Source organism: Rosa chinensis, chromosome 2, assembly GCF_002994745.2.
Source record: "Rosa chinensis cultivar Old Blush chromosome 2, RchiOBHm-V2, whole genome shotgun sequence".
NCBI lineage: Eukaryota > Viridiplantae > Streptophyta > Magnoliopsida > Rosales > Rosaceae > Rosa > Rosa chinensis.
The window spans coordinates 79,141,751-79,160,475 of NC_037089.1; the positions used below are offsets into that span (position 1 = coordinate 79,141,751).

Sequence of the window (18,725 nt, forward strand, 5' to 3'; positions counted from 1 at the left end):
GTGTAAAGCCTTTTTCTGGTAGAGTATTCCAATTTGTGCTTCCATGGTGGCCTACACCAGTTCCAAGACTGCCACAGCATGACCATGGCCAAGCTTAGCTTAATGACTATTTGCCTGTGGACCGTGGACTGTTGAAGGATGTAGCTTATCTAGCAAGTGGTATATGTAATCCGACTTGTTAAGCTGTATCATACGAACAGAAACTGTTCATGTTTTTTTTTCAAGGTTTTTCAGTCTAAACATTTGCTGCTTGGCCTATCAAACAATCCTTTCATTGCTTGACGGGGGAACTGAAAATTCACTTGGAGCGTCTACTTTCAAAGCCAGATAGCTCTAAATTGTTTTCTGCATCTGGTACTAGCAATCAACAGAAAAATTTGATTAAACACCTCTTTTACACGCCTAGTCTGCATGTAATGTAAATTGTAAAGAGTGATAGTATACCAGAAGAGGAAGGATCAGACTTCATAAAAGAAGTCTACCTGAAGAAATGTTTGAAAAAGATGGAAAGATTTAGAAAGGAAAACCTCTTGGCATGCTTATTTTCAATTCTCTTGTTTTCTTAAAGGATTTCAAAACTTCACTACATATCATTGAATTGTAGGATTTGTAGCCAATTTCCTTGGTGGGGCATATACCCAGTGGTCGCAGCACACTTTCGACTTGAGCAGCTCATGCTTCTAGCTCCAGGAAATTCTTTATTACTCCCATCATCTCACCGCCAGAAAAACGTCCAAGACATCCCCTTGCTGCCGCTATCTCATTAAACTCACAAACTGAATCACCACTGAAAGCTCGAGGCTGTTTGGTGGGCTCTTGTTCCATCTCGACATGTTCTGTTGGATATTCACACTCTTTTACGGTTGGAAGAGGAAATGGATCAAGCGAACAACCCAAAATCGTTTCCACACCTACAACACCCACAAAATCTTTCAATGAACATATTGTGAACGGAACTGGCTCAAAGCTGTGGTCTCCATATTCAACTGGGGTAGAGTGGTCTCCTGTGACACAAAGAAAGTACTGAAATTTTCCAGTTGATTCAGTCTCCCAAAGGAGCCTGGCCAGCTGCCCTATAGCTCGATCCACAGCTTCCAATCCTTTGACTTTGAAAATGGTTGCCTTGTCATGACCTGCATCATCTATAGCCTGCAATGCAAACAAAAAGAGATTCCTTTACCAATTATGAAATGGGGACCTAAGTATTGAAATCTCATAACAATCTGCCTCAGTATGAAACCCTATCTGGGACCAACAACTAAGCAAGCAAGCAGAGCATCCAACATTAAAGTTTACTGGCAAGCAATTGCTTCCACCCATCAACTTCTTTCATTTCAGGAAACTAAATAAACAAAGATGTGTTCTGCTTCAATGTGGAAATATATGAAGAGTCGAAGCTCAGATATGACCTTTATGTGGAGGAACCCAAAATCATAGCCATCTGATCGGCCTGGTTTGTGTTCATCTTCCCCTGGCACAAACACATTGGGGCAAGACTGCAGAGGAGCCGAGAGTGCCTTGGCTATTGCAGTTGCTTTGAAAGTTAGAAGTGTTCTGTAGTCTCCAGTTGCTCCAGGAGCTTCCAGGATATCAATGCCAAGAGATAAGCCCAATCCAGCAATGATTTTTGTTGGAGCTACCATACAAGGCCATAACCCATGTTTCTTTGCAAACGGAGAAACCTGAAATATGTCGAGTGTTTTAGAAAAAGAAGACAGGAGACATGATGTACATTTTTTTTTAATATATGTGTCCTAATATGTAAACCATCACAAGAGGGTTGGGATCTTGTACGGCCAAAATTGCTTGTAGGCCTAACTGCCTAAGGATATCCTTGGATTGGAGATCTCTTAGGCTTTCAATATTCTATAAAAGTTGACATTCTAATGGGATATGCCTAGTACTTTCAGAAGTATTACTAAAACAACTAGTTGTGGGAAGTTCAAGCATTAACTATGAGGCTGCCAGAAAGAAATAATAACCCCTAATGTCCACCAGTTGCTGTTCAGATCAAAAGATTAATATACAAGAGTATAGGCACATACTGAAGTATCAGAAGAGCGAAGCTGAACACCAGATTCCAGAACTTATAAATCATGAGAATGGACACATTCAGAATTATGATGTATGATAATAACAAGACAAAGTAGGCCAAGTATAGAAACATTAGATATTCCAGAGGAGTGTTCCTGCACATGGTGGCTGTCTGACCACTAAATAACAGCAGAGAAAGCTATTATATGCAAGAACTTAGAAGATTGCATCTGGTTTGCTGAGTAATTAGTTCAACATGATGCAATACAAAATCACGTAGGTTTGAGATAACTGACCTCAATCCGGATACCACAGCCTCGTAAAAGGACAACATTAGCTATGTTCTTCCCTTCAGAGGCCCGCTTTGCATTCAGTAGATGAGCAATGAGAATCTTTGATATTTCCTTGGATAACTCGTTAACAACTTTAGCTGTATGCCGTGCCTCGTCACTACCATCTAGAGCTTCAGCTTGCAAAAGTAAACGGTTGTCCTTCAAAGGGTCTGTTCCTGATATGTTTCCACTTAAACTTGGTCCTTTTACAACCACTCCACATCTATGTTCTGTTGCATACCTGTAGCAAATGAGCATTTGAAAGAATTAGGTATTTGAAAGTACTTGCAACCAGTGGGCAGACAATGTGCTCTTAAGAATTGAAAACAGTCAAACTTTATAATACTAGAGGTGCGAAGGCCAGTCACCTTGAAAGCTTATCAATATTTCAAACTTTCTTTTTCAAACAGAATTGAATTAGAATAAACTTTTGATAATCTTTCAGCTGTCTGCATAAAGGAGGTAGGGTTTGATCAAACACTCAGATAAAAGAGATACATACATGCACATCAAATAAGAAGCCTGTTACATCAGTTACAATAAACATTTGCATTTGCACCTGACTCTGACTTCATATTCGGGAAAAGATGGCAACTTCATTCCATCGAGTGCTGCACACAGTATGGGCCCTTCTTCTTCAAAGTGTCTGTCAGCCCTCCTACTGATAATTATTCCAGTTTTTTCATCCAGTGTTGCAAAATTAGACTGAAAACAAAAGTTCGCAATCATTATGTTGTGGAACACCCTGGACTCTAGAACAAACATAATCTGAAGAATAGCATTTATGGCAACAAACATTTTGCTGAAATGACTGTCCTATTTTTATGCTAACCATTAATTATATCAAGTTGATATGGGACCAATATCAGCCCCATGGCTTCTGTATCTTATGTGATAATGATCAACTGCAATGCATCAAGTTGAAACTGCTCATCCAGGATCATGTTGTAACTATCATTATAACAAGCTACCATTTTATGAAGAAATGAGATGATTAAAATAATACTCACCTTAAATGCAATGTCACCTGGTGACATTGCCAATCCTGCTCCCATGGACTCAAATGCACCACGGCCCCGGTAATATACCCTAGGGTTGTAACCCATTAGAGAAAGGTGGGCTGTGTCACTTCCACAACCCAGACCAACTTCAACAGGGTCCATTAGACCATTAACTCCAGCGGATGCTATGGCATCCAAATTTGGCAGTTTGGCTGCCTGAAGAGGAGTCTTAAATCCCAACTTTGGTATTGACACATCGCCCACACCATCAATCAACAAAAATGCCACTCTTCTTTTTGGCTGCTGGGGATGCCCCATGTATCTGGGTTTTCAAGAACAATGGAATCTTATGTTCTTTTGGGTCCCCTCCTTTCTTCGTGACACAGATTTGTTCAAAGCAGAGTCACTGGAGCATCTCAAACCTGCAACCAAATAAACAAAGAAGAAGCACTGTCATCATTTCAGCCATCTTGACATTCATGACAAATTCAATCAGAGATGTTGTTAAATTTAGATCAAATGATAAATTTTTCCATACTTGAGTGATGGTTCAAACTTCAAACAACAACCTTATGCTGCTTCCAATTGCTATCAAAATTGAAATAGATACCCACCAAATCTTACACCCTCATGAAAAGAATAGAAACCTGAACTTAATTAAATACTCACGGAACAAAGTGGTTTCTCCAATTAAAAACCATCAGACAAAACAACAAAGGGTACAGAAACCAAACTAGTGGCAAAACAAGTACAATCAAGCAGCTACGATTAACACCATTTCTCAAAGCTCCAATCTTTACCAAAACTGATCATAAGACACTGATGAAGGAATCTAAAGCACTAAACAACACATAGATGATAGATGCATGCAAATCAATCTAACAGTTACTAAGAACATGACATTCTTGATGCAGAGTATTGAATTGTGCTACCTCGAAATGGCTGCAATGGAGATTCTTGTTTGTGGACCCAAAAATAAAAAGAATTGCTTTTTGGAACTGGGTTTGTGGTTTCAGAATTTGCTTGAGGAATTGACTATGGCTGAAGCCTGAAGGTCTCTATCTTCGTACCTTATTCTGTGTAAAGCTTCAAACTTGAAAGCAGAGGATTGATTCCCAGTGAAAATACAAGTCGTTTTCAATTTTCTGTATCTTGGGTTGTTTGGATGATTTTGGGCCTGTTCGTTTCTCCCCTCGCCCTTCTTTCAGGATGAAAGGAAATTTTTTTTTTTTCTTTTCTATTTTCTACTCGGCACATGATGTATTGGTGTTTCATGTGACATGAAACTATCTAAGTCATTCGTGTGATCGTGTCCGCTCTAATTTCTAACGTGTTACTTAGCCTCTAATCAGTAATTTATAATAATACAATTTTATTTATTTATTCTCAAATGAAAAATTAGAACTTTTTTTTTTTTGAAAGGAAAAAATTAGTACTTATAAACTGGCTAAGTATAGTTTATGACCTAAAAATACTAGTAAACAAATATAAACCTCCCCTAGACCATCATTTCTACCAAAGCTTGAGCTAATTTTATGATTGTCAATATGATTTGAATTTGGATTAGGATCCTCTAAAGTTATTTCTCTGCAGTTTTTGTAAATTTCATAAAATCCAAATCATTAATAGAATCCAATGATTGAGGACAATGCCACATCATCTGGCATAACAATTTGGCGAACGGAGCGTCAGTACCATGACTATCCCTTTTGCTAGTGTGTCTCTTCCTTCCCGTAGAACCTGCATATAGATCAAAATGGAGCAGCCCAAAATTCTTGATTGAATTGACTATATGAATTACAAAAACAACACAAAAAACATATATTCACGACTAGAAATGGATTTGGCTACTATGATTTGTTCTGTTTCGGGTTTATGTGGTGTTTGTGAGAGAGAAGATGGGTTGCTAACAGCTGACTTGCTGTGTTCTTCATCAAATCTTTAGATTTTGAGCATTAGATCTTATTTTTTGCGAATTGTTACTTATAATTGATTAAAAAGTGAAATCATAGCATTCAGATTAATGAAGTGTGCATAGACAAAATGGGAGGTACCCCTCATCGATCATGAAACACATTAGTATGAGAAATTTAGAACGCAAAGAACCTGGGATCACAGAACTTCTATTCCCATCAATCAATTATGCCACAAAATGATTAGGACCCAAACAAATTTGGGTTAACTCCACCACATCAAACACGCTTAAACAAACTTGGGTCAGATCCCAGCGATAGACCAAGAAAATCATTGTTTAACTGAAGGAGTTGGTATATTCAGAGGTAAATCAAAGAGAGAGGACTGTTAACGGCAGGAGTTGCCGTCAGTTGTCAAGAAAAAGCCAATTTTTATTCTAGATGATGTGGCGTTGTTCTTTACCATCAGATTCTATTAGTGGTTCGGATTTTATGAAATTTACAAAAACTGCAGAGAAGTAACTTTAGAGGATCTTAATCCTTTGAATTTTATGCTATTTTGTACTTCATCGTGATTGGGAATGTCTTAAAACATGAAGTTGGTATATATCATCAAGAAATTTCTTAGTTGAATAACCCAATGCTCTGTTTTAGGGTTAGTTGTAGATTTCGTTTTGGCACAAAGTAACTACCAATTAATTAGTTAGCTGCTTAAACTGTATATCTAGATTGGAAGCTTGTACCGAATTCCCAAATAAGTATGAGAATACAATATTCTACCAAAGGGATGAGTAGCTGGCATTGTAATGTTGCATTTAATTAAGAGAAGTATTTTGAAGTCTTTTCCATGCATGATTGCCAAAACAAGCTATCTCTACCTTTGTGTGTTTGGCATATATATAGTTTGGCAATAGATGGATATTTTCATGCCAAGACAATCAAAATTCATCAATTCTGAAATGGGTGCTAGATCGAGTAGAATTTAAATTAATTCGTTGTATTATTGGCTATTCATGCTCTCTGAGTAGCAAATGATAACATGTGGGGAAACTTTTCTTCTTGCAATGCAGAAGAAAGATACAAATTCAAAAGCAAAAATCGATGTGCAAATTAAAAATGTAGGAAACAAAACAAAAAGGCCAATGATGATCGAGATTCTTCATCGATCAGCTTCATTTGTTGCCTCCCATTGCATTCCTGACTGAATCAGCAGCTCCCTGTGCCTTTTGCTGCATTTGCTGACCAGCCTGCAATACAATCAATCAATAAATTAGCAATATCATTTAATGTAAACAAGTTAGGGCAAAAATTATCTATACTTTGGGATTGTGATCTGAATACATCATAAATTGATAAGTTATTGAGTTCGGAGTGGAGAATGACAAACTGAGAGTGAACATGTAAAACTCGACAGGTGAATATATGATTAAATACATGTTTCACCATACATTTTGGGCTGATTCCTTAGCAGATTGGGCAGCATTGCTGGCCGAGTCCATCAAGTTGCTGGCCTTTTCCTGCATCAAACAAAAATATGGTGAAAATAATAAAACTTAACCACCACCACCACCACCACCACCACGAGTGTAACCATGAAATTAGGTTAAAAGTTAGATTCTAACCTGAGCTTGGCCCTTGGCCTGGCCAGCTTGGTAGCCTGCATTTTGGGAGTTGTCCATTCTGATCTGTAGGTCTTTCTCTTACACAAACAACAAAAGAATAATTAAGAGGCTGATCGAAAACTCAAATTTGCTTTGATGAAATGTTGATAGCAGAGAGGAGGTATTTATAGATAGCTTCTTGAATCAGATTGATCTCATTGCTTGACATGTGTTATAGCTACGTTTATGGTTGATCGATGGATATATAAGTTTCAGGCTAAAGACAAGGACTACTGCTTTTGAATGAGTTTGATTTCCGGTATTCAACTCAAACGTGGCCGTAGATCTTTATATACGGGAGCGGGATTGGTTTGCCTTTATTTACAATTTTAAACCTAGCTTTTTGAACTTTGGAGTCGAATAGTACATTGGACCTTATATTTTATATGATATTAAAAAAAAATTGAATAAAAACCTTTTGGGAATATTAACGTTATTAGTTTTTTTAAAAAAAAAATTTAAATCCTAGGATAGTTTTTCTCTCAACCATAGCCTTCTACAGCACCCTAGCCTCCTTCAGTAGCCTCCGCTATCGTTTTCTTTTCTCCTTGATTCCTCTCCTTTCATTCTATGGCTTCTATTGATGCTGTGACCACCCAATCTTTTCTAATTGGCAAACCTCGGACCCATAAGCTAGTTGATCCAAAGGATCTCAAAGCCCACTTCTATCGTACTTGGATGGTGGATAAAGATTTCAGGATTCAGGAACGGGCTGGGAATTTTTCTTGTTCTCCTTTGAATCAGTACATGATCGTAACAAGGTACTCTAAGGGGGGGGGGGGGGGGGGGGTGGGGTCTGGTGCTTTGATCAAGCCCCGGTTTACTTTGAAGATTATGATGGCGTTAAGCTACTCTATGAAGTTCAGTTCAAGCATGTTCGAGTTTGGGGTAGGGTTTCTGGAATCTCACCCTTGTATGAAGAACCTGAGAACTTCACTCTAATCGGTAATCTCTTGGGTGGTTTCTTGGATTATGATAAGAAGGAATTCAAGAAGGGATCAATTAAGGTTTTATTTACTCATGATATCTCTAAACCGGTCTTACTTGAACGCAAAGTTTTTCTGGATGTTGGTGTTGAACCCGTTCTGCAGTTTCAATTTGAGCAACTGAAAGGGAGATGCTCACAATGTGGTCTCATCACGCATGTTGAAATTTCTTGTGAGGAGCCCAACACGATTGTCTCTGCACTTAGGGTTTTGAACTTTCCCGAACCTTCGGCCTCTGAAGGCTCCTTCTCATTCTCTGCTAAGAATAAGTGTGATCTCTTCACTGCTTCCTCCTCCATCCCAAAGAAGAAGAAGCCTGTTGTCCTCCTAGTGGAGCGCCCCATTCCCAATCCTGTTTTCCCTACTGGTTCGTCACCTATAGCAGTGGCTGTTGATTCTGCGATGGAGCATGGGCTAGAATGTGATCGGGTTCCAGATTTGGAGCCTACCATTGACGCTGTTTGTGATGAATCTACAGGTATGATGCAGGTGGTGCAGCAGGAGGGGTTGCATTCCAAGAAACGGGACCGCAATGGTGGTTGCAATCCTTCTCCCAAGAAGTTCAAAACCATCTTGGGTGGCAAGGTTCCAACTTTACAGACTGATGCTTTGGGGTTGATTGAAGATGACAATGATGTTACTCTTGTAACTTCGAAGAAGAGGACTGGCATGCCTCTTGGAAGCAAGAATAAGATCTAGCATTCTAATAAGAAGTCTAGTGGTGTCCCTCTGAGGCTCACCACCTATCCTACAGCCATTGGTTCTGCTCCAAGCCCAAGAGACAAGGGCAAATGAAAGCTTTAGGTTTTCTAGGTCTCCTTGCCTAATACTAGAAGTTAGGTCTTCTACTACTTTTATCTTAGTTTCTCTAGTTGTACACCAATTAAAGTCTCTAGGAGACTAGGTTGCTGTTTCATGAGATGTTGGTAGTGAGGGTTTTGTTTCTTTGTTGTTAGGCTCAATAAGTGAGCGCATGTGTTAACAGTGAGGGTCACCTGTCTTCTACTTGGCAACTTGTGAATGCCATTTATGATTGGGGTTTTGTCCATTTACACCATTTTTAGAGATTTTTTTCCCACTTACCCCATTAAGTTTTTTTAATTATCTCTTACCCAAAACACTCTAAGGAGGTCTTCCCTAATACCCCATTAAGATTTTTTTTTTGTTTTTTAATTTTTTTTAATACCATTTTACCCTTACCACTTTGTTACTTAGAGATAGAGAGAAAATAGAAGAGAGAGAAACCATGGGAGTCTTCGCTGGAATCCGGTCACCGGCCGCCGGAATCCGGTCACCGGCCGCCGGAATCCGGTCACCGGCCGCCGGAATCCGGTCTCCGGCAGCCGGAATCCGGCCAACTATTGCCCCCCAATAGACGACTATCAGCCATGTATTGCCCCCCAATAGACGACCATCACCCATGTATTGCCCCCCAATAGACGTCTATTGCCCCCCAATAGACGTCTATTGCCCTAATAGTCTATGTCAAATAGACGTCTATTGTCCCCTAATAGACGTCTATTGTTCCTCAATAGATGTCTATCAGCCATGTATTGCCCACCAATAGGCGTCTATTGCCCCCCAATAGATGTCTATCAGACATGTATTGCCCTCCAATAGGCGTCTATTGCCCCCCAATAGAACTGTCAGTAGCTGAAATGGGAACTAATATTCCTAAAATTAGACAAATAAAACTTTGATTAAAGAAAAAAACAAAGAGATCATATTAATTTAAAAATGCATATTGCCCCCCAATAGATGTCTACTGCCCCAATAGACATTCAAAAAAAATTTCCCTTTCTCTCTGCCCCATTACTTAAAAAAAAAAAAAAAAAAAACGGAAGAGAAAAATTGATTTGGCCACCCAGAGAAATACTCTGGGCACCAAATCGAAGCAAAAACCCAGAAATCCGGCCAGACATCACCGGTGGCCGTGCTTGCTGCTCTCTCCAATCCTCGAAATGCTAGCAAAATCCTCCTCAGTGAAAACGGCGTCGTTATAGGGGAAGGTCGATCAATCCGGTTTTCTCCTCATCCACGATTGCCAACGATCGTGCAATCGAGGCTGCAAATGGAGATGTGGTCCTCATCAATCCTAGCCAAAGATGATCAGATCGGCTTTCTCCTCGTTGGCTGAGCGGTTGAAGTGTTAATCGGAGTTGGAGGCCGAGTTGTTGAGGTTGATGACGATGGCAGCTGAGCGGTCGAGTTCAGAATCGGAATCGTTTGACGGCGACTGCAGACATGCTCGACGGCGGTGAGAGAGAGTTGGTGACGACGCCGTGGTAGGCAGCCCGACTCTGGTAGTAGGCGGAGTTGGCGTCGTGGTTTTGCAGGGCGGGGAGAGAGAGAGAGAGAGAGAGAGAGAGAGAGAGAAAACGCAGATCGGAGAATGAGAGAGAGAATCGGTGTCCGGGGGGAGAGAGAGAGTGTGTACAGAGTGGCACAATTGTAATTCTTTAATTGGGTGGAGGGTAAAATAGTCATTTGGTGTTAAATTGTGTATGTGGGAACAAAAATCTGTTACTGGGGTAAGTGGGATAAGTTTTGCTTATTTTGGTGCTTTGGGTCAAGGACCCTTTATGATTTTAGTATAACCGTATGAGACAGCATCTGATGTACGCGCTTTCTGGCCAAGGTTAAGTTAATGAAATTATCTATTAATCTTCAAAAAAAAAAAAAACGTTATTAGTTATTTTTAGATTATAGCTTGATGAAGCATTTGCAATGCTTCATTTTGAATATTTTTCTTTATTTTAAAATAGGGAAAATGGTCCGTACAGTACCCCGTCTTTGGCTCCTTATAACTTTTGGTACCTGACAAAAAAAAATATCAATACGATACCTGAAGTTCTCTGCTCGACCGATGATTGGTACATATGGCCGTTAGCTCCGTTACTTAGTCTGCCAACTGGCAATTTTGATCATAAAATGACCAATTTACCCTTTATTCTTTTTCTGTTTTGTTTTTTCCTCAAATTTTTTTTTTTCCTCAGTTCTCCTCCATTTTTGTAATTTTCAAGCTTCTTTTCATGGAATTACAAACCAAATTGATGCGAATCCTTCTGGGTTTTTACTACTCTTTGCATCACGAATCCATTGAGGTATGTTTTGAATCTTATGGTTTAATCTTGTGAGAATTCCCAAAATGTTGAATTTCTAGAGTTCTTGATGAATTTTCAAATTCGGGTAACGAATTGATTCGACCGAACATTGGGTATTGCTCTACTATGTCTTACATTGATTCAAACGCATCATCTTCTCCAGACCATTGCCAAAAGAAGAAACCCAGAATTAGGGCATATTAACTTCATTTCTTGGATGCCTGAATAATGGCCTTGTTTCAGACTTTCAGTACATAAGCTATTTGGAATAGCTAGCAAACAAAATAGATAGCTGGGCCATAAGGAAGACTAAAATATCTCTAGCTAACAATGCAGCTATACTCCTTGGATCTGGAGCAATGCAAAAGAAACAGAGGCAATGAATTTATGCTCCTTGTAATGGCCGCACTAGAGTCACACAGTCTCTCACACACTCTAGAACCTTGATTTCGTTAACGGTCAAATTCCGATAAGGGGCCGAGAGCAAATGGAGCAAGCTGACCCATCGCCATGGCCTCGTGCGCCACCACCTTCTTCTGCAACCACGCCACCGCATTAACCTCACCTTACTAGCCTCGAAAGACCAGAACCATCGCAAGAAGCCTTCGGAGGCGGAAGAGCTCTCTCAGACCAACCACCATCACTGTCAATCAGGACCAGAAGACGGCGTTACAGTACCGGAAGCTCGGCAACTCGGACCTCTAAATTAGCGAAATCACTCTGGGCACAATGACGTTTGGTGAGCAAAACTCGGAGAAATCTGCCTCCACGCGTCCACCATCGCCGTTTCTTTAGGTGGTTTTCCGTCCACCATCGCCGTTTCTTTAGGTGGTTACCCTCCACCACCGGCCGTTCAGACCTGGGTTTCTTCTCAAAATAAAAAATAAAAATAAAAAAAGGACCTGGGTTGCTTGAGCCCAATACAAAACACAGCAGATGGCTAACGGATGAGGTGTCTTCCACCATCGGATCGTCGTCGTTTTAGAGCTTCTTGTGATCCATAGACTCTTCTTCTTCTTGTTCTTGTAGTTCAACCTTGGGGCTTTCGGGGGTTGAAGGCGATAGGACCAGAGAGAGAGAGAGAGAGATGCTTAGAAAAAATAAAAAGCAAAAAATTAAGGCATGAAATGACGAAAATACCCTTCAAAAATTGCCAGCTGGCAGACTAAGTAACGGAGCTAACGGCCATATGTACCAATCCTCGGTCGGGCAGAGAACTTTAGGTACCGTATTGATTTTTTTTTTTTGTCAGGTACCAAAAGTTATAAGGAGCCAAAGACGGGCTACCGTACAGACCATTTTCCCTTTAAAATAAAATAAGGTTTAGGGAAAAATACATGATACCCAGTACCGATTTTAGGTTGCAAGTTTCTGCATGTGACCAAAGTTCCAACAATACAAATCTATGCATGGGCAAGCAAATAAGAGGGAATTCAAACTCATTAAGTTTAAACATTATCATCTGCATGGCTATCCTCAAAACATACAATGTTTAATTGATTGGTTTTTCCAGCACAGGTTTCAATACAGTAGCTTACCCAATTATCCGTGTTCCTCTGCAACAAATCAGATCCTCATTTTTATGTGTTCACAAGTCTAGTTGAAAGAAGAGAGTATCCAAAACAAGGTTGAAGTTGTCTCAAACGAGACATATATACTTAAGCGTCAACCTTGATGTGTGGCTTCGACTTATCCACACAGCAGTGTTGGAAATCAGCTCAACAGCAAGTCTACCAACTTATCCTTAGCTTGAAGGGAATAATGAAGCTGATGTTCTATAGCTTTCTTCAACTGCGTATAGGATGTGTGACATGCACCGTACCCTAATTGTGCCCATGCCTGGCTATCTTAGGGTTGGTTTTGGATTTGATTTGCATCAGTAATTAGGGAGATTAATTACTCAAATAAGTATGAGCAATACATGTGCGCAATGTACCAAAATGACAGGCCGGTTTGAATTGTAATATTAATTATTGCACTTGAGAGAACTTGATTTTAAAAGCTTTCCCATATCTCCAAAGTCCAAACAATATCTATCTCTGTGTGTTTGGCAGATTGTTCGGCAATCTGGCTACCAAAAATTCCATGCCACAACAATCAAAAATCGATTGTAATATCAAACATTCATTAGACACTGGTGCTTGCTAGAGTAGAAAAATCCTTGGAATTATTGAATAGCAAGTGATAACAATGTGGAAACTTTCTTCTTGCAAGATCAGAAGAAAGGTACAACTTCAAAAGCGAAAATCAATTCCGAAAGATAAAAAGTGGGGAACAAAAATTGATGTGGAAATCGAAAATATGGGAAACAAAACAAAAAGGCTAATGATGGTCAAGATTCTTCATCGATCAGCTTCATTTGTTGCCTCCCATTGCATCCCTGACTGATTCAGCAGCTCCCTGTGCCTTTTGCTGCATTTGCTGACCAGCCTGCAACACAATCAATCAATAAATTAGCAATATGACTTAATACAAACAAGTTAGGGCAAAAGTTATTTCTACTTCGAGATTGTGATCCTAATACGTTATAAAATGATAAATTATTGAGCTCAAGTGCAGAATAACAAACTGAGAGTGAACATCTATAACTCGATAGATGAATGTATGAATTAAGAAATGTTTCACCATACATTTTGAGCTGATTCCTTGGCAGATTGGGCAGCATTGCTGGCCGAGTCCATCATGTTGCTGGCCTTTTCCTGCATCAGGCAAACATATGATAAAATTAACAAAATTTAACCACCACCATTGTGGCCGTGAAATTAAATCAAGTTATAATATAACTACATCCTGACCTGAGCTTGGCCCTTGGCCTGGCCAGCTTGATGAGAAGCTCTTTGGGAGTTGTCCATATTGATCTGTAACTCTTTGTTTTACACAAATACCCAAGAAAGAATAGAGATGATTACAAACTCAAATTTGCTTGATGAAATGTTGATACTAGTGAGGAGTATATATAGCCTCTTGAATCCAATTCCTTGCTCGACAAGTGTCGAGCTACGCATATGGTTGATGTACAAGTTTCACACTACTACACAAATAGCTTCACACGACGGTTTAAAACTGTCGTCTCACGTTTTGCATTTCCGTGGTCTATCGAGGCGTCGTCTGATGAAAGGCTGTCACACGACGGTTTTCAACCGTTGTACACCGATCATTGGGTCGACGGTGTGTAGTTAAATTCGTGGTCTGATGGATCGGCAGATCTGTCGACATGCTGTCGACAAGCTGTCGACAGAAATTTGCCGTGGTGTGACTTCTATTCATACCACGGTTTTTAGGATTCTAGCCTTGTCTCTTTGTTGTTCAGAAGTCAGTTTTATTTTTAAGACGTTGTGCAAATTGCATACATACGACAGTTCTTCCAACATAAATGTGGTGTGACTAATTCAGTGTATATTTGCTTTCATACAACACATATAACTCTAACCGTCGTACCATGACATTTGAGACAATGAAATCATTAGAAACCGTTGTGTGAATTATAGAAAAACTTTGTCTGATTTTAACCTATAAACCTCATCAGCTTGACATATTTTCATTTTGTTGTCCAATGACAAGAATTATTCATATTCAATGCTGGAATCAAAATACCAAATAAATAGTCATTTATCTATATATATATCTAATATTGTTATAATCCACAAAAATGTACCTAAATGGATTTGACAATGATAATATTATATGCACAAAAGGAGTATTTCCAATAAACTCCCATAGCAAAATACATCCAAAAATGTACTAAAAGATTGTCAGGCCAGCCCCAAACATAAATTTCAAGCCTATTGCACTTCAGACCTTCTAGGCCATGAGCTTCAGCATACTTTACAGGCCATGAGCTCATCACCTTGTTTTCTTTTTCTCATGCTAAATAATATAACAATTGATGCTTTCTTGCTTCTCCCGTTCATCTTTAATTGGAATCAGTGGTGGCATTACTGATTTCAGGCTTTTGGCATGGACTTGATGGCAATCTTGGCTTAGTTGGGACTTCATCCTTAGGAAGAAATATAAAAGGTAAAGACATTGTAAGCTTCTCTCCTCTCTAGAGCATTGTATCTAAAAGAAACAATATATAGGTGCATATTACACAAACAAACTACATACCATATTATATACAAACTCCATCCAAAAGAATTATTTGCTGAAATATTTGCTGAAATAGATAGCTACCTTACAGAAAACAAAGAAAAGGAAAGAAATAAGCAGCAACTAAGGAGCTCTTCTTATAATTGATAAAGTGCAGACTGCAGCGCTACTTGAATACTACACTAATCAATTTTTACCCAACAGAATTATTATGATTATCATCAGTGTGAACTAAAAAGTCAAAACATGTCAATGAATGCTCCACTATTCAATTTTTTACATAATTAAGCGCAAGTGCGCAACTAAACCCGAAATGTAACTACCTGCCTGCTACATTTTTGGTAAATGATAATCACAGAACTGTTATGTTCTAACATAGCAATATAGATGAAAATACATACCGCTTTGTGAAGATATTGCTTCGGGTACTGCTGGCATTTTGGTATTCCATCAGTTAAAGAAACAAACAATAATGGTCCCAGAAACAGAACCTTGAGATCAACGTTAGCAAAATTGGAGATCAAAAATCATACATTGAATGTCAGAAACCATGCTATGAAGTAAGGAAAGTGGCAAAAACATTACAAATTCGCTAATTGTAGAGTTTTACAGTTCTTACCCTCACCTTAAGCAGCCTTCAAAGAATACTGCGGTCCTGTTGCTCTTCTTTTGAAGCTTTGGGTTAATAATCACCTGCCTCAAAACAACAAATAAATTTTTAGAGTGAAGTGCAACTGCTTCAATGCAAGGAATTAATACGTTATTTGGATATTCACCTCATACATAATCACACATTAACATACCAAAAGATCGAAAGGCCGTCTCTCTTGAACTTTAATCTCATCCTTGGGTGCATAACTAATATATTCCTTTATATCTTCCAAGACTATTATCTGCAGATATAAGAATGACAAACTTGTTATTAGACAAAATAAGAGACTGTTGTAACACAATATCCAAACAGCCATTACCTACATACAACCCTCCCACTAAGACAAAAATACTAACGTTCTAACCAAATAAATAAATAGAAAGCAATGTAGCTTAAATCGAACTAGCTACTACAGTTTTATCACTTCAATCAAATCAACAACAACTATAGAGTTCGATGGTGATCCAAGTTGACTCTTCATTCAAACGAACACACATTTTCGAAGAACGAAATGATCAAAAGCTAAGCAGAACTTACCCTTAAGGGAACTCCAATCTGTGGAGCAGCAAGACCAACCCCAGGAGCCTTCCACCTTCACCATATCATCAATTTTGTAGGAGCCTATATATTTCTTGGTGATACTTCTCTACTAGATTATTGCGCAGCAGTTGTACAACTATAAAACATAGATAAAAAGTTGAAGATGCTGATGATAATGACAACTTTCAGATTACAATACAACTATAATGCAACTAAGATAAGCATAACAGTAAACAATCAATGGAAATGACACTAAATTTCTAAAATAAAATTCTTAGCCCAATGTGGTGTATATAACTAGTTCCTCGACTACACTATCCTTCTGATTAGCACGACAAGATATATAGAACACTGATCAAGACTCACTGCTAGTATTGCAATCCTATTACAAAAAACCCAATATCCATCTGCTATTCACAACCCAACTACTCAACAAATTCATAGTGTAAACACATAATAGTCGGTTGCCAAACCAAAAAGACCTTGCAAAGAGTTCAGAACTAGAAACAACTGGGTTATATTCAAAATTGGAGCACAACAACAATCATAGAATGTATTCTAAACACAATGAAGCAAGTAGGCAGCAATTTCACTTCATGTGAAGACTAAATACCATCAAAATCATTCTGAATTAAACTAACTTGAACTGGATCAATTTCTAAATGGATGGAAAAGAAACATGAAAAAGAGCATCAAAACCATGGAATCAATGTGAAAGTGACAGTCTTCATATGTGTTTGATAAGAAAGAAAAGGCAACAATAGAGTAAAAATAAATCATCTCATGCGCAGAGTGAGTAACGTAAAGAGCATTCCCTATGCATGGATGAAAACCTGGGTAACAGTTTACTCCCTATCTTCCTCATCATTGTTCTCAAGGCCATGGCTCTATATATATCTGTTAAAAAAAGAAGAAGAAAAAAGAAGCTCAGGACTCATAACAGAATCAGAGCTACATGAAGAAGAAGACCATCCCTTGTAAGCTAAAGAGAATCAGTGTCATAATACATACATGGAAACGTCTGAGCAACTACTTCTCGTTTTCAGCATGACTAGCTTGCTTTTCCTCCTCCGGGTCGCTACAGAGACATCAAGAACAACACAAGTGAGTCATGTTCAAATTAATCAAAAAAGAAAAGGATAACCAATAATAAAATACATTAGTTTGAACCAAAAGTGAGGAGTCTATACGGTTTAACTTCAGCCTTTGGGCGAGCTTTTGGTATAACCTTCTCTGCATCAAAACAAAGCAAATCAGAAATACTGTAAGTGTTGCGCAATAACCTAGTAGAATGAAATGAATAATACTCATTCATTTGTTCATCGAATAATTTTGCAGGGCGTGGTATGAATGGTCGTGATATGAAATGAATAATACTCATTCATTAGATTAAGATCCAATCTAGCAAACAAACAACCAAGGACCCCATTTGTTTCTTTTCATTATCGACATAAGACAATATGATCAATAATACTGATGGGAATGGTCCGAATGAACTGGAACTAAACAGAAAGAAAGGAAAAAAAAAAATAAACCACCTGGAACTCACCCACGGTCGAAGAAGATGAAGAGCAGCTTGCTTTGTCTTCTTCTTTGCTTTTCTAATTCTCTGCTTTATCGTCAGTCATATGCATTCTCTTAGGGTTGGGCTCCTTTATCATCAAATCTTCATCCTCCGCCTAAAACGCAACCAAACCAATAACGCAAATTCAAGACAAAATTGAAGAACACCAAACCCTCAAGATCGGATTTTGAAATTGAACAATTACGAGAAATCGAAAATTGAGAGAGAGATGAAGGAGATAATTAAGACCCCCACCCCCAAATTTAAATCCTTCTTCGATCCATATCCCACCCTCAAGCTCGATCCCACTCCCAATCCCATCCCCAAGCTCCGTCTCTCTCTCCGCCGACGCCTCTGCATCTCCGCCACCACCTAAACCCTAACCTAACCCAACCCCAATCTCATCCCACTTTCCCACCGTCGCTCTCTCACCACCCTCTTCGCGCAATCCTAGCTGCGTCCACCGCCAGCTCACTCTTTTTAGGTATTGAATTGGGAAGAGATGGGAATGGAAGAACCCAAAGGTGATGGGATGGGAAGGGAAGCGATCTTCAGGTTTGGTCGAAGAGTGATGGGTCTGTTGAGAAAGGGCATCGACATAACAGCGGGCTAATGACGTTTTGCAAATGGGGTATGCCGGTATGTGTTGGTTGCCTCTATCTTCTAGGGTTATTTTTTGTCCAAGTGTATTTTTTTCACTGCTTTAATTATATTTAGACAGCATTCAGCTATTGGGAGAAGCCCTTATTTGATTTATGGACAAGCCCCTCAGACAATGGTTTTTCATATTTACGTTGTCTGAATGCCCAATTTTAAATTTTCAGTTTGCCTCTCGTTATTGCCTGGGTG

General features: G+C 39.0%; 3 protein-coding genes and 1 long non-coding RNA gene across 6 annotated transcripts; all 4 read right to left on the reverse strand.

Moving 5' to 3' along the window:
* Positions 1-204: 204 nt before the first annotated feature.
* Positions 205-4,610, reverse strand: LOC112186289 (probable 2,3-bisphosphoglycerate-independent phosphoglycerate mutase). 3 transcript variants are annotated; one of them, XM_024324651.2, is made up of 6 exons: positions 4,438-4,610; positions 3,377-3,789; positions 2,926-3,071; positions 2,331-2,607; positions 1,410-1,682; positions 205-1,149 (listed from the first exon to the last, which is right to left on the reverse strand). In XM_024324651.2, exons 2-6 carry the CDS (start codon positions 3,683-3,685, stop codon positions 673-675), a joined length of 1,482 nt encoding a protein of 493 aa, XP_024180419.1. In that variant the 5' UTR covers positions 3,686-3,789; positions 4,438-4,610; the 3' UTR covers positions 205-672. The 3 variants fall into 3 exon arrangements, with proteins under 3 accessions (XP_024180419.1, XP_024180417.1, XP_040369718.1); XM_024324649.2 differs by having other exon boundaries at positions 4,300-4,609; XM_040513784.1 differs by lacking the exon at positions 4,438-4,610 and adding an exon at positions 3,906-4,090.
* A 1,646-nt stretch (positions 4,611-6,256) lies between these two features.
* On the reverse strand, positions 6,257-7,062 carry LOC112185399 (stress-induced protein KIN2). The gene is made up of 3 exons (XM_024323641.2): positions 6,903-7,062; positions 6,729-6,797; positions 6,257-6,527 (listed from the first exon to the last, which is right to left on the reverse strand). Exons 1-3 carry the CDS (start codon positions 6,957-6,959, stop codon positions 6,453-6,455), a joined length of 201 nt encoding a protein of 66 aa, XP_024179409.1. The 5' UTR covers positions 6,960-7,062; the 3' UTR covers positions 6,257-6,452.
* A 6,110-nt stretch (positions 7,063-13,172) lies between these two features.
* LOC112183358 (stress-induced protein KIN2) lies at positions 13,173-13,978 on the reverse strand. The gene is made up of 3 exons (XM_024321712.2): positions 13,827-13,978; positions 13,662-13,730; positions 13,173-13,461 (listed from the first exon to the last, which is right to left on the reverse strand). Exons 1-3 carry the CDS (start codon positions 13,881-13,883, stop codon positions 13,387-13,389), a joined length of 201 nt encoding a protein of 66 aa, XP_024177480.1. The 5' UTR covers positions 13,884-13,978; the 3' UTR covers positions 13,173-13,386.
* Positions 13,979-15,771: 1,793 nt separating this feature from the next.
* Positions 15,772-16,416, reverse strand: LOC112186955. The gene is made up of 3 exons (XR_002930940.2): positions 16,310-16,416; positions 15,924-16,013; positions 15,772-15,813 (listed from the first exon to the last, which is right to left on the reverse strand). It is a non-coding gene; the product is annotated as an uncharacterized LOC112186955 (long non-coding RNA).
* Positions 16,417-18,725: the final 2,309 nt, after the last annotated feature.

Bases quoted from the DNA above. Each gene is read 5' to 3' on its own strand.
- LOC112186289 (XM_024324651.2), bottom strand. From the start codon at position 3,685: ATGGGGCATCCCCAGCAGCCAAAAAGAAGAGTGGCATTTTTGTTGATT. The intron at 2,608-2,925 runs GTGCAAATGCAA...CATTTGCTACAG, and splicing joins GAATATGAAGTCAGAGTCAG to GTATGCAACAGAACATAGAT. The intron at 1,150-1,409 runs GTCATATCTGAG...TTTGCATTGCAG, and splicing joins TTGGGTTCCTCCACATAAAG to GCTATAGATGATGCAGGTCA.
- LOC112185399 (XM_024323641.2), bottom strand. From the start codon at position 6,959: ATGGACAACTCCCAAAATGCAGGCTACCAAGCTGGCCAGGCCAAGGGC. The intron at 6,798-6,902 runs GTTAGAATCTAA...TGTTTGATGCAG, and splicing joins AGGCCAAGGGCCAAGCTCAG to GAAAAGGCCAGCAACTTGAT. The intron at 6,528-6,728 runs GTATGGTGAAAC...ATTGTATTGCAG, and splicing joins CTAAGGAATCAGCCCAAAAT to GCTGGTCAGCAAATGCAGCA.
- LOC112183358 (XM_024321712.2), bottom strand. From the start codon at position 13,883: ATGGACAACTCCCAAAGAGCTTCTCATCAAGCTGGCCAGGCCAAGGGC. The intron at 13,731-13,826 runs GTCAGGATGTAG...TGCCTGATGCAG, and splicing joins AGGCCAAGGGCCAAGCTCAG to GAAAAGGCCAGCAACATGAT. The intron at 13,462-13,661 runs GTATGGTGAAAC...ATTGTGTTGCAG, and splicing joins CCAAGGAATCAGCTCAAAAT to GCTGGTCAGCAAATGCAGCA.